The following is a 15,508-nucleotide window of genomic DNA, read 5'->3' on the forward strand; positions in this document are numbered from 1 at the left end:
AGATCGTCCACCCATCTAAGCAATAAAAAAAAATCGTGTTGTCTCAAAGTTCCTCATCACAGAAATTTGATATCTAATTTATAATTTCGTACACGCGATTTGGACTTTAAATTGGTGAACTTTGATTGTGACAAATATGCGTTCATAACATTATAGATGAGAAATCGACTTAGTGACTTTCGCGTGATGCTAAAACAAAAAAAAGGCAAAATCAATGATTTAGTGTCCGGGATATTTGAACAGCATAGTGTATTCTTCTTTAAATAAATTTTACGCGAATAAGCTTTCATTAAGGTTTTAGACTAGTATTTTTATAATAACATGACCCAAAAAAAAATCCCTTCTCGTACCCAAAAAACAAAATCTATTTCCATATCCACATACCAAGATCAGCTGTTTCTGCATTATGAAACAGAGCGGCAAGGACCGGTCCGAGTCGTGAGTGTAAAGGTTGAACCGCATCGGAAACGTCCCGCAAGGCCATCTCGAGAGATTCCATCACTTGTTGAGATTTTAAGTTTGCACCTTCCATGGTTTCTACCTATAATAATGATTTTATACTTCTTCAGAATCGTACCTTAATGCAGTCTTTGGCTTGATGGAGAGCTGTGCCAAGAGGTATGTTTACATGCTCTGATACTTAATGGCTCCTTCACACAGAATTTTTTACTCAATACTGTCTTATTTGGCAGCACGGATACGAATGTTCGGCGAGCTTGGTCATGTTACTCGGGGAGACGTTGATGTCTTAGAAAAACTTATAACAGTACCTGAGGTCGTCGGAAAAAAATACTTGGGGTGGGAAAGCGAATTAAAAAAGCGAAAATTATATTTATATTAGACCATAAAGAAAACTGGAAGACTGGTCCATTCTTAATTCTCAAATTAGTTCAATTAATTCTCTTTTTTTTTAATTGTGAGATTATTGCTGACCCAGATGCCTTTCTAGTTTCACCAGGACAGGTGGGCGAGCAAAGGCTCAGCCAGCAGGGGTGGGATTTGCTAACAGCTGTCCGAGCGCTTCAAGGTATTCAGGACCATGGTGACCACATTATATGTATCAGGTATTTATTGTACTACGAAAAAGTTAAGATTACCGTTTTGCTTCTAAGTAGTTTTCGTAAAAACCAATGAATAGTTTAAAGGTTTATTTGCTTATTTAAGTAATGAAAAAAAACGTTGTAGCTAGAAGCCAATTTAACTCGACTGTGCATATTACATGGGAGGATCTATTGGAACGGTGTGGAAATAGAGTCAAATGTGTGTACGTACATGTTGTCTAATAAGGCGATCGGCCAGTGCAGCGAGCGCGTCAAATGCTCTAGTCTGTTTCTTGTATTGGCCAGGATCTCCGCCGTACTTCACAAGCCACTTTCTCAACAACTTATCGACCACTTCAAAACGGGATTTCGTTCTTGAATTCAAAGAAAAATAAATTTTTGAGACTATACAATGTATGGATTCGTTTAGAAAGTGACACGTGTAAGTAAATAAGGGGCGACGACATTATTGGATCGAAAGAAATATCAGGTCTTATCTGTAAGATAATTGGCATTACAACTAGAGATTTGGCATAACTTTTATTTAGTTAGCCAATATTTTTCTGGCTAGTTAACAAAAATAAGGCTTTGTATGATTTAAATATCAACCGTATTCAAATACTACACACAAAGTAATACAATTAGAATTGACTTTTATTTAATAAATACTGTATTATTATTAATTGCCTAATTTGAGTACGGAATGGTATTTTTAGAAATGCGACTTTATATGTGTTTGCAAACGAAATAAGGAATATGAATTTCATCAACTTTTGAAACTTAATGTAAATTTTCTTGAACAGACCCTGATATAACTTCAGGTAGCTCAGAAGTTAGCTCTTGGAGAAGTTCGTCGGCGTCATCGCGCGTCACTCTCATGGCGTCCAAACAGTCGTACAAGAGTTTCATCACGTTTATATCATAGATTGACTTCATTTGGGAGCCGAGAGGCGTGCTGAAAAATTGTACTCGCATAAATACAAACTCTTATAACTGGAGGCAATAAACATTACAATTTTACAAATTACTGAGGAATTGTTCGAGATGATACCGGCATCTCGTTTTTACCATCGCACCGCCCGCCACCGGAGTAGAGTTCATCCATACTACCTGGAGCCACTGCGGTCATCCACAGTGCGTTTCCAGAGGTCTTTTTTGCCACGTGCCATCCGGCTATGGAATGAGCTTCCCTCCACGGTGTTTCCCGAGCGCTATGACATGTCCTTCTTCAAACGAGGCTTGTGGAGAGTATTAAGCGGTAGGCAGCGGCTTGGCTCTGCCCCTGGCATTGCTGAAGTCCATGGGCGGCGGTAATCACTCACCATCAGGTGGGCCGCATGCTCGTCTGCCTACAAGGGCAATAAAAAAAATATAAAAAAAACCAATCATATACATCAATGTTACGTTTTAGTAATTACGCTACACAGCATTTATCAAAAACACTTACGTTGGAAAATATTTATGTCGAGGCTTCGTAGATCGCGGAACTAAAAATAGATTGATGTGAGAACGATCGCTCTCCGGTGACGTCACCGTGGGTGGTGGCGTTGGCTGGGACAATGGTTTCAGACGCAGTCTTTTAATTTCCTCTCGAAGAGCCTGACCATAATAACAGTCCTTTTAGTATATACTTAAATACATGGAACGGTAGAAGGTAAATAATAAATATCGACCAGCTACGATATATTATTGTACAGGTTTTAAGTCAAAAAAAATATTATTACATGTATTTGTTGGAGTTGCTCTGAACGTATGATGCGCAGACGGACCACGTCCCTTTTGTACTGTGCCGGCTTATAACCTCCAGCCATTTCTGTTGGGTCTTTAAAAGGCTGTAAACAAACACATAAAATATGGAATCACCTACGCAATGTGACGTAAATATATTATATACATATATTAATGTTTCTTTCGAGTATGTGCATTAATAATCAGATTGAGTTAGAGCATTGTTTTTCTTGGCTCTTTGGTGGTAGATATTGTCACCTGTATAGGTAGGTGCCATGCCGTCTTGCCTTTTTATGCCGCGAAATAGTTCCACTTTGAAGCGTGGCACAGCCTTAATACCGTACAATTGAGACTTCAGGTTTATGATGTCTATAAACTCCGGTAGCTAATTAAAACAGTAATATTGATACATTAAGTGCGAAAAAAATTAAAATCTCAAATCAAAAAATGTATCTATCATCAATAAACAAAGTCGTTTATCTTATACTGTTTGTGTATGGATATAAATGAGCTCATTATTAGGAAATGTTTAAATGATCGATTTATAATAAAAATATAATCTAAGGGTAATCACGCGACACTTAAAGGATGAACGAATCAATATATTACGTATTACAGTTTAATAAAATTAAACTAAAAACAATTGATTTCATATTTTTTATATTTTGTTGATACTGATCAGTGTATTACAGCGAAATTATAAAAGTATTGTATCGTCTTGGGTCCGTGATGCGTGTGCAAATTGTCAAGTTATATGACGTATTGAAATCACCGGTTGCATACAAACTTATGTACATACCGAGCTAATAATAATCGAGACGTGATTGCGCATAAAGCGATGTTTTGCATTATCGTATGCCACAAGAAATGGTTTGGGATTTAAATTTATTTACCTTTTGTGGTAAGACATCGGCTTGAAGCGCTGCAGCCAAACGCAGACGCTCCGAGTAACGTTCAACGGACTGCAGATATTTCTTCTCGAGCTCACTATGTCGCTCCTAGATTTATTTATTTTAACGAGAAATTAAACTCTATTATCATTGTGGTATAAAATTATTCAACGTTTATCTCAATACGTTACGTGTAGGTACATGGACGGATTTTCTAGTAAATAGTTACAACGCTAATTCTCCACAGAAATTTAAATAATGGATTCGATTGTGTTAATTCGAACATCTCACAGTTATCATGGTAACAGAATACTAAGTTTTTTTATTCTATTTATTACATTGCATTCACATTGGCGGAATACTGGCTAAGACATTCTTTATCTGTCGACCAGGGGTGATGCAGAAAATATCTAAATTGGTTGAAAAATGTATACTATATTATACAATTTACTATGTCAATTAAATTGGCACATGAAATGTAAATTTAAATAAAAACATGTAATGATACATGTTTAATATTTTCTATTTTTTTATTGCTCTAGTAGACAGGCGAGCGTACGGCCCACCTGATGGTGAGTGTTCACCGTCGCCCATGGACTTCAGCAATGACAAGGGCAAGCCGCTGCCTATCATATTGTTAATATGCATTCCATACTTAGAAATTAATATTGAGATCATTCTGTTAATTTACCTAAAAACATGTTTCAAATTCTGAATTTTGAATACACAACGATCAGTCATTGTCCTAATTAGTGATTATTGGTCAACATGTGAATTGAATCACCCTGTCTACTTTTGCCGTGAAACAGCTATGCGTTCCGATTTCAAGGGTGAAAGACTTAGGACCCATTTCTAAAGTGGGCGGCAGCATTTGCGTTTTAATGTCTATGGGCTTCAGTAATTACTTGACACCAGGTGGGCTGTGAGTTCATTAACTCGAATAAGCAACGAAACTATTAACTACCGTCTAATGTTTAGTAAATAAGTTGACTATCCCATTTCTTTGTACCCAGAAAGAACTAACAGCGTCCTAGGTCTGGCAGTTTCTTTGACTTTGGTTTTTCGTTTCACGATAAGAGGATGCCGCTTAGATAATAAGGAAGGAAGTAGTTTTGAGTACATAATTCTAATTATTGTACCTAGATTTCTGTGAACCGTAATTAACCCGTTCCGTACACGTAAACTACTGGCAATTGTATTCTATCCACCTACCCTCCACTTCCGTAATTGAGCCAGCATTTGTGGTGTTGTCCCCAAAGCGGCAGAGAACTTATGCCTCCTAGCCATCTGTCTCAGCAAGTCGTCTAAAATACGATCGACTTTACGAGGCTTCCCCAATTTCTTTGTTAGAACATCTCTCATTTTATCACGCAAGTCCTTAGCTTTAGCTTCCATTTCACGAAGATCGATATTCATGCGGAACAAATGGGTTCGATTGATTCTAAAATTGATATAAACTTAAGATATAGTAGTTGAGTATAGAGATTTATAGTACAGGTGAGAATTAAGAAAAAAATAATAATCTAATATTAAAAAAAAAGACATGCCCGCTGAGTTTGTTGCCAGTTCTTCTCAGGACGGAGGCTAGTTTTTTGTGAATTGGCGGAAGTTCTTTTTGACGTTCAACAAGTATGTATTCATCATAATTCATATAATATAATTCATTTATGTTGAATAATTTTTTTTTGATTTGATTTGATTTGATTTGATTTGGTGGATAAATAGGAGGTACAATTTCGTAATCAGGCGCCTGTTGAAGTACTATTTATTAGGTCTTCTTATTTTTCCAACCGAACTTACTTTACTTACTTTATGGTGGTAGACCGTTAAGTATCATAGCGCTAAACGATTATTTTCCAAATAAAAGTACACAGTGGTTAATGTATTTCATCAGTGAGGAATTAATTTAACAATCAGTTAAGCGATCGGTTAGGTATAATGGTTAATGACTGAATGTATTAGAATGTATTAGAAAAAAAATATGTTTTCAAGTGTAGCTAAAGTCCTGAATCAAAATGTTGCTAATAAAAATAAGTTACTTCTGTCGCTGCTTCTGTTGTTTGATCTCGTCTTGTAGCTCCAAAACTCTCTTCCGTAGTCTTGTCAGCATTTGTTCAGGGAATACAACCGTTTGAGAGAGACCCTCCGGCCCCTCGCTGTTGCGTATCGCCGAAGCTCTGATCTGATCGTACCGAAGCACCACCACTTGGTCTACATCGTTCATGCAGCTCTGTTTCTCCAACTGAAGAACATAGTTTTAGTCATGAAAAAAATTAGTCATTAGATGCTGTTTTAGGGTGAAGTGTACACGACCTTGGAGGGCCCTATGTAGGTACCCTAAGACTACAACAACAATATGCAACAATAGTTTTATATCGGCTTTAATCAGTTATTTCATTTTTTCATTGTTATCTGATGAAAAAATCAAAATCGAGATGTTTTTGCAGTACCGTCTATTATAGAAAAAAGTAGGGCTAAGTCAGTTTTATTTTAAAATAGAGTAGTAAGGAATTATTCCAATATCTGCATTGCGTGGCTTTTTGAACCATTTACTACGAAATTGTCATCATCCAACGTTCCTAGAAATAGGCCACAACGCGCAGTCTTTATACTTAAGTAAACAGGTTGTGGGTTCGAGACTGGTTGACAGAGCAGTATTTTTTTATGAATCTTTGTAAAGATCATAATTTGCGTTCGGGATTAGTAACATGCTAACGTTGCTTCTACACTGATTGCTCATACGTCAAAATCAGCTTCCGAAAAAACTGCAAATTAATATTTCAACTGAGAAAGTATGAAATTCTAGTAAAACTATTTTTCGAAACGTCAGTGAATTTAATTAATATTATATTTTATTATTACATTGATCTAATTAATATAAATATAATTATACCCTGGTAGAAATGTAAATATTTAGGTAACTGCAATTGATGATTGTTAGCAACCGTTACTCAGTAGTCGCTGATTTGTCTTCTATGGTAGCATGCGTAATTTTAAAAACGTTCGTTAAGCTACAAAATATTTCAATACTTATTTACCATGAATTCTTTCAATTCATTCTTCCTTTTATCTAATTGCGTAGAAAGTTTGCGTTTAACTTTATTGTGCGCGTCGATATCCTTGCGAAGCATCTCCACAAAACGGCTCTGTTCAATCATTTCTTGTTCGTGTTTATGTCTGTTTGGTAGTAAGACTATTAGAATTTTACTTATCAAAAAATATTCTTTTAATTAGAGGCTTTAACCTGATAACATATTGGATGGCTAAAAATATAGGTTTAGAATGAATACAGTTATATTAAATTCAAGAGGAAGATGCCTTAGTACTGAGGGTATTTGGTTGTGAAAAATGATTTTAATTGCCATAGTATTTGACTCAAATTGATTTTTTTTATTACTGAGATGAGTGGACGAGTTCACAGTCCACCTGGTGTTAAGTGGTTACTGGAGCCCATAGACATCTACAACGTAAATGCGCCACCCACCTTGAGATATAAGTTCTAAGGTCTCAAGTATAGTTACAACGGCTGCCCCACCCTTCAAACCGAAACGCATTACTGCTTCACGGCAGAAATAGGCGGTGTGGTGGTACCTACCCGTGCGAACTCTCAAGAAATCCTACCACCAGTAATAGTGAGGAAAAACTAATATAATACTAGTTTTAAGCAAAATCATTAGCTTATCTGCACAAAGAGATTCATCGAAATCGGTTCAGTATGATTTATAGTAATAGTTTGTCGAATATATAACGAAAATACATCGGTGTTTTTCTGTTAACAGGTTCAACTTTACGTCCTCGCGGTCTCTTAAGCTTCGTCGCGGCTTAAGGCCACAATTTAGTTCTGTTCGGGAACCAACGAGAAAGTCTTGACGTGTTAGTAGCACAAAAAGCATCGCCCTGTTTCGCACTCCTGGTACCATTATGTTCCTGTATGAACGACGAAGGTTTCGACTCCTCTATAGTCACTTCATCTAATCACATATACTATTGCGCTAAGTCTTTGTTTAAATAGAAAACAAACGGCTATATCACTAATCTAATAAAATCGAATAAATCTTTAATCTAATCTAATAAAATACAAAATCCTAAGGATGTTAAATCAACATTAATAATCAATAATAAAATAAATGAAATAATCATAAACATAAATTAATTCCAACAGACTGCTGACCTTGTGTTTCTCAAGTCGTAAGTTTTATCGTAAATTTCTTGGTCGCATCCTTCGGGACATACGTTAGGGTCCAGTCGAATAGGTCCGATATCTCGACTGTCCATACTACCTTCTTCTTCTTCTTCTTCGCTTGACGACGAAGAAGATTCTGATTCTGATGATTCTACGGAATTAAGAACAAAGTCTTCTCATTCGATTGTTTTAATTAAACCAATTATTATTTATCTAATTAGGCTACAATTATAATTAAAACTACTTTGACGGTTTAATCTCGCGTGTTTTTTTTATCATTGTATCATGTATTCAGTCCTGACCATGAAAACTCAAAAATTGAAAGATTAAACCGCAAAAGTAATATTAATTATGCCTACGACTACGCAAAAGCTGAAGAAAATATTGTAGGTTATTCAAACAATGTATTATTAGCTTTCTACCCGTAGCCTCATCTGCGTGACTAAGCTTTATAGTTCATAGGGCGGAGAAATTTTTTCACCAATAGAATAAGAGGTAGCCTTCTTTTCCGGGAATTGGAAATTCCGTTTCAAAATCAATTCAACGGTTTCGGCACGTAAAAATAGTAACGCTAGGTCAGAAAAACAACAAACAAACAAATTCGATGTCGTTTCTTAACTGACACCAAAAATACACACGAGTTAAAGTTTTCGTTTATACAGTGATTTTTAAAATAGTAATAGCGCTAAGGGAAAAGTACCATCGTCGTCTCGGTCACGCGGTGGACGGTATTTTTTCTTAAAAATCCTTCGCAGAAAATCAGCAAACTTGTTATCTTGGACCAATCTTTTAAACTGCCGCTGCAGCTCTTGACAAGCAAAATCCAAACTCTCTTTTTCTGTTTCATGTTCTTCGATCCGATGTTCGCATTCAGTGATTTGGTCTTGGACACTCCGTACCTATTGTCCGATGAAAATACGATTTGTACTGGGGGTGATACCTTCTCGTTTCTTTGATAAAGCAAGTGATTTAAGATCGGCGATGGCTTTCATGCCTAACTATTGAAAACTAGCAGTGCATTAAAACGAATGAAATTAAAATGTAGATTAATTAAGCTTAGTTAAACATAAATTAATAAAGATAAACGTACTTCTCTATAAAGATGACGATGAAAAGATATTTAAACGGAGATTCAAATTGCATTTCTAAACAATACAACATGCGAGTGCTTTGAAGCAAAAATAAACCAATTTTGTCGATCGACATTACCTGCATTAATTTTGAGAAAACCCTTTCAGCCAATCTGTCCTCGTGTGCTTCAAAACGATTAAGTACATTCATTTCTCTGTGAAGTTGGTACAAATGTAACTCCAACAATTGATCTTTCTCCTGAAATGTTCGAAAAAACAAACATTTCCTTTGGCATTTTGAGCCCCAACTTATTTTTTGAAACCATTTTTCACTGACCATACTGACAGTACATATAGAAAAAAACTATTCCGGAATATTTTTTTAATTTTTTACCTGTACACGAATACGTTCCCGTTGAAGTTGCCTCAAACGTGAATCGAACTGTTGTACGGCCACTTCGGCGTCGGCGAGCAGCATGTCTTGTTCATAAAGGTGTCTGTAAATTATATCATGGCACTCTAAACACTGCACAGTGTCCATAAGGTCTATTTTTCAGTGACAAAACTTTACCTGGCTATACGTCGTTCACGAATTTCAATCTCGATGGCCGATGATTCTTGATCTGGCTTTGGCTTTAGTAGTTCCCAAGAAGCGGCAAGTGGACGGGATTCTTATTAAACAAATAAATAACTGGCTTAGGAAAATCGATAGTGTTTTCGGAGGAGATTCAATTTTGGATTTGAAGTTTTTGGTTATAAATTGTACTTAGTTAAAAAATATATTTAAACGTTAAAAAAAAAGTTACGCAACCTGTAATCGGTATGAATCTTGCAACTCTCGGTTGTCTGATCCTGGGCTGTGGAAACAGTGTAGATTTCCTTCGTTCTTGGGTTTTCTTAACCGTCGTAGCTCTCGACGTGACTTGGACCGGTTCTGGTTTAATCTATTTATTAATTAGTATTGTTTAAACCCATATAACAGAGCCCTATTAAATTACTTAATTACAGATTTACTTAATTTAGAAGGCTGCTGTATTATTTGAGAGCAATAAGTACAAAACTATTTCTGCTGCGAAGCAATCATGCTTTCCGGTTTGAAGGGAGGACAGATAATGCGATTATTAAAAATGATAAATATTTATATTAGTTGTTTAAATGATTATAAAAATATACTTTGGTGTCTATTATATTGCGTTTTATTTGCAATTGCGTTATTAGATGTCTTATCGGAGTAGGTACATGCACAAATTTAATACTGCCATCACCCTGATTTTTAAGATAATTGGTTCATACCTCAAGATTCTTTTCAGGAAACTCCAAATCCTCGTCGATTTGTGGTATATGGGGTGGTGATTTAGCGAGTTTCGTTGGAATTTCAGCTTTAATTTCTAGTAGACGTTCACCAATCTCTTTCATTCGAGAAACGAGACGCACTTTATGCTGACGTAATTCGAGTACTTTATCGTTAAAAGCTCTTTTGGTATCGTAGATCTAGCGTAAAAAATTAAATTAGCACAAATAAATAATAATAATTAAAAAAAATTAGCAGCAATTAAATTAGCACTAGCGTAAATAGATTTAAATTTAATGAAGTTAAATTAGCACACATTTTTTTCAACTATAATTTTGACATTCTTATTTTTTTGCATCCGATGGGTACATCAGTTCTCGGTGCGTCTCATGATAAATGGTACCGAAGTCCATAGACATTACAATGCAAATGTTACGCCGCTAAATTTATAAAAATTGCGGTTTGATTGTTTTTTACCAGATGTTATTACTTTATCGCGGAAGTCGTTCGTGAACAATAAAATTGTGTCAAGTACCTACGTATTTTCTTAGAAAAGTTGCCTTCGTGATTTGAACACGGACATAATTGCGTAGCTCGATGCGAGTAAGGTACACTGGGCATCTTACCCTTTAGACGATGACGGTTTTAAAATGAATTTCGATGACATTTTAACAAACAACGTGTTAACAATGTAAACAAGATATATTACCTACAGACTGTTTCTTTAGATTATAGACAAAGCAGTCAATCGTTTCTTTTACAAGCCATTTATGAGCTTTAGTGATTTCATTTTTATTTTTAATTATGCCAATTTTATTTACAAAAAGTTACCAAAAGATAAAATGTAATATAATAATATGTAGAAAATAATCTAAATCTTGAGATAAATAATTTTGAATAATATTTTCACGCCGACCTGGTAGAAGCACGCTGTTCTATAAAATAACTATTAACAACTTTGTAAACCGTGTTTTAGTTAATAAAATTTGATTTGATTTGATTTGAGGTGTCAGTGATTATGGTCGAATTTTGATTACACGAACGCTAGTCTAGATGTTTAATGTTTATAGACCTCTTTCCTGGCTAGACAGACACGTAATTGCGTATTGTGTCCTGGCGGAGCGACGTAGTCTGGTTCGGTCTTGAGCAGTCTATTGCCGATGGTTGCTTCAGCTTCTTTTAAAGCTTCAGCGGCACCGGGAGGCATTGCTAGTGGATCGGGCTTACGGGATAGATGTTCCTGCCACTGAAACGCATTAAATAGTTCGAGACTGACTGAAAAACTCAAAGGTTATTTTAACAATTGCAACCTGTCAATGGAACTGCCGCGATTCACCTTGATACATTAAATCGAAGTCCAAATTGATTTGTATAACGCCTGTCCCATATTTCATATCGAAGCGCCAAGAATGATGGCTTTTTCTTCTTCCTCAGTCATACTCCTTGTGTCTGAGAGTCGTGACCATCTCAATTAATGAGTTTCGTCCTCACAATTTGCCTCGTAGACGGTGGAATCGAGGGCTGGGCGGAGCTGGTCAGACTAACGCATTGGACTGCGTCCTCGCGATCTGATTTCTTCCACTTTGATAGTAAATACTAGTGTGATTGTGATATCTTATATATCTACAATATGCCTATCATCAGTATATTTTGTTAATAAAAAAATAATGTACCTAAATACATCTATAAATAAAACAAAAGATGTAACAGATTAATTACTTCGATAAATTGTAGATGATGATTGTTCAATCGTTGATAGTAGTTTCGAAGTGCTTTTTTCAGGACATGCGGAGGATGGGCAGGAAGGCCCAATAAAAATGAAGCGACTCTGGGAGGAGCCCACGATGTTTTTCTGGCTGCTACACGACGTGATGTTGACTCTGCACGTCTATTAACGATAACAATTTTTTTTTTACAAAAACTAGTGTTCCCGGGGGGATTGCGAAATTCGACTATAATTAATTAAAAGTATAAGTTTGAACATTATTAAGGTTCTATAATAACAGATTTTGCCATACCTTCACTATAGGCAAATAATATTAAAGATAAACAACTTTAACCAATTCTCTATTTGACCACAGACTGAACAATAACTAAAGTTTGACAATAAACATAGTATATAATATATATGTATGTGCGTGTGTCAAATACATGGTAGTGTGTGTAATGTTTTTGGTATTGATTTCATTTATTTATTTATTTATTTATTTATTTATGTACACACAGAAAACAAGACACAGTACAGAGTAATAGGAAAATTATGTACAAAGGCACTGCTTATTTCTTTGAGAAATCTCTTCCAGCAGACCTGCGAGAGGATAATGAGAATAATAATAAAAAGTGATAAGTGTGTGTAGAACAAATAACACATAACTAAAATAACAAATACAACATGAGAATTATAGCACATACACATAGCAAATATTATAAGTAACACAGTAACACTCGTATATGCGAAGAGTATAGAACCATGATCATTCGGTTGATGATAGATAAAATTGTTTGACCTTGTATTTAAAAACAGAAACAGACTTGCAAACTCGGATGTCAGCCGGCAACGAATTCCACAGTCTGACCGCGTGCACAGTAAAGGAGTGAGAATAGAAATTGGTTTTGTGGGAAGGGAATAACAAAACAGAACGTTGGTTGGACCTGCAGGGAGCATCAGGAGAACGAATGAAAGAGAATCGCTCACGTAAATATAAGGGAGAAGTGGGCTTATGTAGGATATTGAATAGGAGACATAATATTCGAGTATTCCTACGAAGGCGTATAGGGAGCCATTTAAGTTCTTTGCGAAAATGAGAAACATGATCGAATTTTCTGAGATTGTATATAAAACGGATACATAGATTTTGCATCCTCTCAAGCTTGTTTGAGAGCTCCTCAGTGGCATCCAAGTAGCAGGCATCGGCGTAATCAATTATGGGTAGAATGAGAGCTTGGACGAGAGATATTTTTGTATGCTGAGGTAAGAAGCCCTGCAGACATCTCAACGAGTGCAAGGCAAAGTGCACCTTCCTACTAATCTCAGCAACGTGAGAACTCCACGAAAGATGTCGATCTACAATAACACCCAGGTTTTTAACTGAATCGGTTAGAGTTATTTGAGTCCCATCCAAATAAATTGGGGGGAGTATAGGATCGCTGAGTCTACTGCGCAATTGTTTACCCCCTATAATGATAGCCTGTGATTTTCCCGGATTAATGTGCAGACCGTAGGCTTTTGCCCATTCACTGATAGACTTCAGATCACTGTTCATCGCAGCAATAGCCGATTCAACTTCAGGCTCCGAGAAGTGGCAATATAGCTGGAGATCGTCTGCGTAGAGGTGGAATTTAGAAGATATAAGCCTAGTGACAGAGTTTATAAACACAGAAAACAGAAGAGGAGAAAGAACACCACCTTGGGGAACGCCCGCACTGACGTTCTGCCAATCCGAGAAAGCAAATTCATGTATTATTAATGCATAATTTAAAAAAAATATTAGCATTCTGCACTCCTTCTCTATATTCTCTCTAAGTGTGGGAAATTTCATACTCCTCCGTCCGCGCAATTTTCCTAAAAGGGGTACAAAGTTTTTGCTTCCCGTATTAATATATAGATACCTCTAATAAAGCATTGGTGTGTAATTTTTTCGTTTCTTCTTTGTACCTTGCTCCAGACTCTAATATTAAATCTTGTTCAAGTAAAGAAATATTACGCCAAAAGTGGTTTCGTAGATATCTCTAATTTTATCTTAATTTTTTTGGTGTTGGGCAAGCAGTTGGCCGACACTTCGTCTATTGAAATCTTTGATTTCTACAATGCACTAGGAGCAACAACAATTTTGAAACGAGCCCTTCGAATATTTGCAAGATCTGTTGAACTTTACAAATACAAAAAAAAAAACATTTAAATAAAATTGTGAAATTAAAAGCAGTGAAAAATATTGGTAACTTACTTCAGTTGAACCTCTACCATTTCCAATAAATTCATATCCCTTTAGCAGCATGTGTAATTGTCAAAAAAAAATTAATGGGAGCTTTGCAATTAATCAGAGAGTCAAACAATATCATATTATATTTACTTACCTTCCACGTAATGCAGCCTCAGCCATTTTTTCGTGTACCTCGTCGAGTTGCTTTTGAAATTCTTTTGATAAATTCTTCTGTCGTAGCGGTCTAATCATTACTTTTGGATCTCTGAATTAATAAAAAAACATTGTAAACGAAATCATAATGAAATTAATGAAAGTTTAAAAAATTTGAGCTCACTAGATCTTAAATGGTCACATAATAAATATCGTAATGTTATTAATACCATCCGCCTTGAGAGATGAAGTCTATTACTGCTTTTCTATAAAAATAGGCAAGTATCACTAGTAAGTGCCGGTTGGCATTCGTAGTAAGTCGGTATAGTATTCAGAAAGCGCTGCTGCGAATTTTTCGCTGAATTATGTTCTATATCAATTTTTTAATGTGTTCTACTATTAAAATGGAAACCAAATGCTGACCTGATAGCTTTTAAAGTGAAAGGGAACACGTCCACTTGTATAATATTCCTGGAGTACATCTTGTGAAGTGCCAAGTCTGAAGCTTCAAGTTGATGAGCGAGTTTTCTCCTAGTCAATGCTTTTGCTTCATCTAGCTCCTTTTCTTGTACTTCTAGAGGACGTGGGTCGAGAGTTACGTCGATTTGTTGGGATGCCGGTAAATTGCGGTTTCTGTCAAATAATTATTTGAACATAGCACCTGTTTTTCCTAGCTTGTATTAATTCGTCTTTATACAGTTGACATAGAAGGTTTATTATTATTTTTGGCTCTAGTTGGGTAAACAAGCAAACTGGTATTAAATGATTATTTGATTCCATATATTACAATATTACAAACTTTCCTGATCACCTTGGGATACGAAGCCGAAGTCTCAATTAAATTGCATAACGGGCATCTTTCAAACCGAATTCCACGGCCGGAATAGCTAGACTGTCAGTATTTGTCCATGCCTATCACAAGATACTACGCAAATTCAAAACTGAAGTCAATGATTATCTCACAGTATAAACAATTATCACATAATGAATAAAGGTTAAATTTTCTCAAGGTTTGCTATTCGCCCCTATCCCCATACTTACGCTTTAATTAGTTTATTATACTCGGCAGTAAGTTCGGCCAGATGATCTCTGACACGCTTTTTATGAGCATTTGCTATAGCCATCATTTTATCATATTCTTCCTTTTGTTTCAATTCTTCATGAGACATTAATTCACCGTCCGCTGTACTAGGTTCTTTTATCTTTGTAATTTTCTACAAAACCGAAATAATT

General features: G+C 35.8%; 1 protein-coding gene across 1 annotated transcript in view; it reads right to left on the reverse strand.

Annotated features, from left to right (window-relative positions):
- The window catches only part of LOC101736102 (cilia- and flagella-associated protein 44), a 29,712-nt gene that overhangs the window by 2,698 nt on the left and 11,506 nt on the right, over positions 1 to 15,508 (reverse strand). Inside the window, exons 19-39 of the mRNA XM_021350142.3 lie at positions 15,317 to 15,489; positions 14,699 to 14,908; positions 14,277 to 14,387; positions 11,922 to 12,090; positions 11,275 to 11,448; positions 10,205 to 10,402; positions 9,723 to 9,855; positions 9,483 to 9,582; positions 9,306 to 9,408; positions 9,051 to 9,170; positions 8,542 to 8,740; positions 7,830 to 7,992; positions 6,697 to 6,835; positions 5,698 to 5,900; positions 4,871 to 5,099; positions 3,662 to 3,766; positions 2,765 to 2,872; positions 2,488 to 2,639; positions 1,846 to 1,995; positions 1,273 to 1,414; positions 385 to 541 (exon numbers count right to left, since the gene is read on the reverse strand). Of these exons, the coding sequence (XP_021205817.2) occupies positions 385 to 541; positions 1,273 to 1,414; positions 1,846 to 1,995; positions 2,488 to 2,639; positions 2,765 to 2,872; positions 3,662 to 3,766; positions 4,871 to 5,099; positions 5,698 to 5,900; positions 6,697 to 6,835; positions 7,830 to 7,992; positions 8,542 to 8,740; positions 9,051 to 9,170; positions 9,306 to 9,408; positions 9,483 to 9,582; positions 9,723 to 9,855; positions 10,205 to 10,402; positions 11,275 to 11,448; positions 11,922 to 12,090; positions 14,277 to 14,387; positions 14,699 to 14,908; positions 15,317 to 15,489 (3,238 nt within the window). The remainder of the gene's footprint in view (positions 1 to 384; positions 542 to 1,272; positions 1,415 to 1,845; positions 1,996 to 2,487; positions 2,640 to 2,764; positions 2,873 to 3,661; positions 3,767 to 4,870; positions 5,100 to 5,697; positions 5,901 to 6,696; positions 6,836 to 7,829; positions 7,993 to 8,541; positions 8,741 to 9,050; positions 9,171 to 9,305; positions 9,409 to 9,482; positions 9,583 to 9,722; positions 9,856 to 10,204; positions 10,403 to 11,274; positions 11,449 to 11,921; positions 12,091 to 14,276; positions 14,388 to 14,698; positions 14,909 to 15,316; positions 15,490 to 15,508) is intronic.

Source organism: Bombyx mori, chromosome 12 (genome assembly GCF_030269925.1).
Source record: "Bombyx mori chromosome 12, ASM3026992v2".
In the NCBI taxonomy this organism is placed as follows: Eukaryota; Metazoa; Arthropoda; class Insecta; order Lepidoptera; family Bombycidae; genus Bombyx; species Bombyx mori.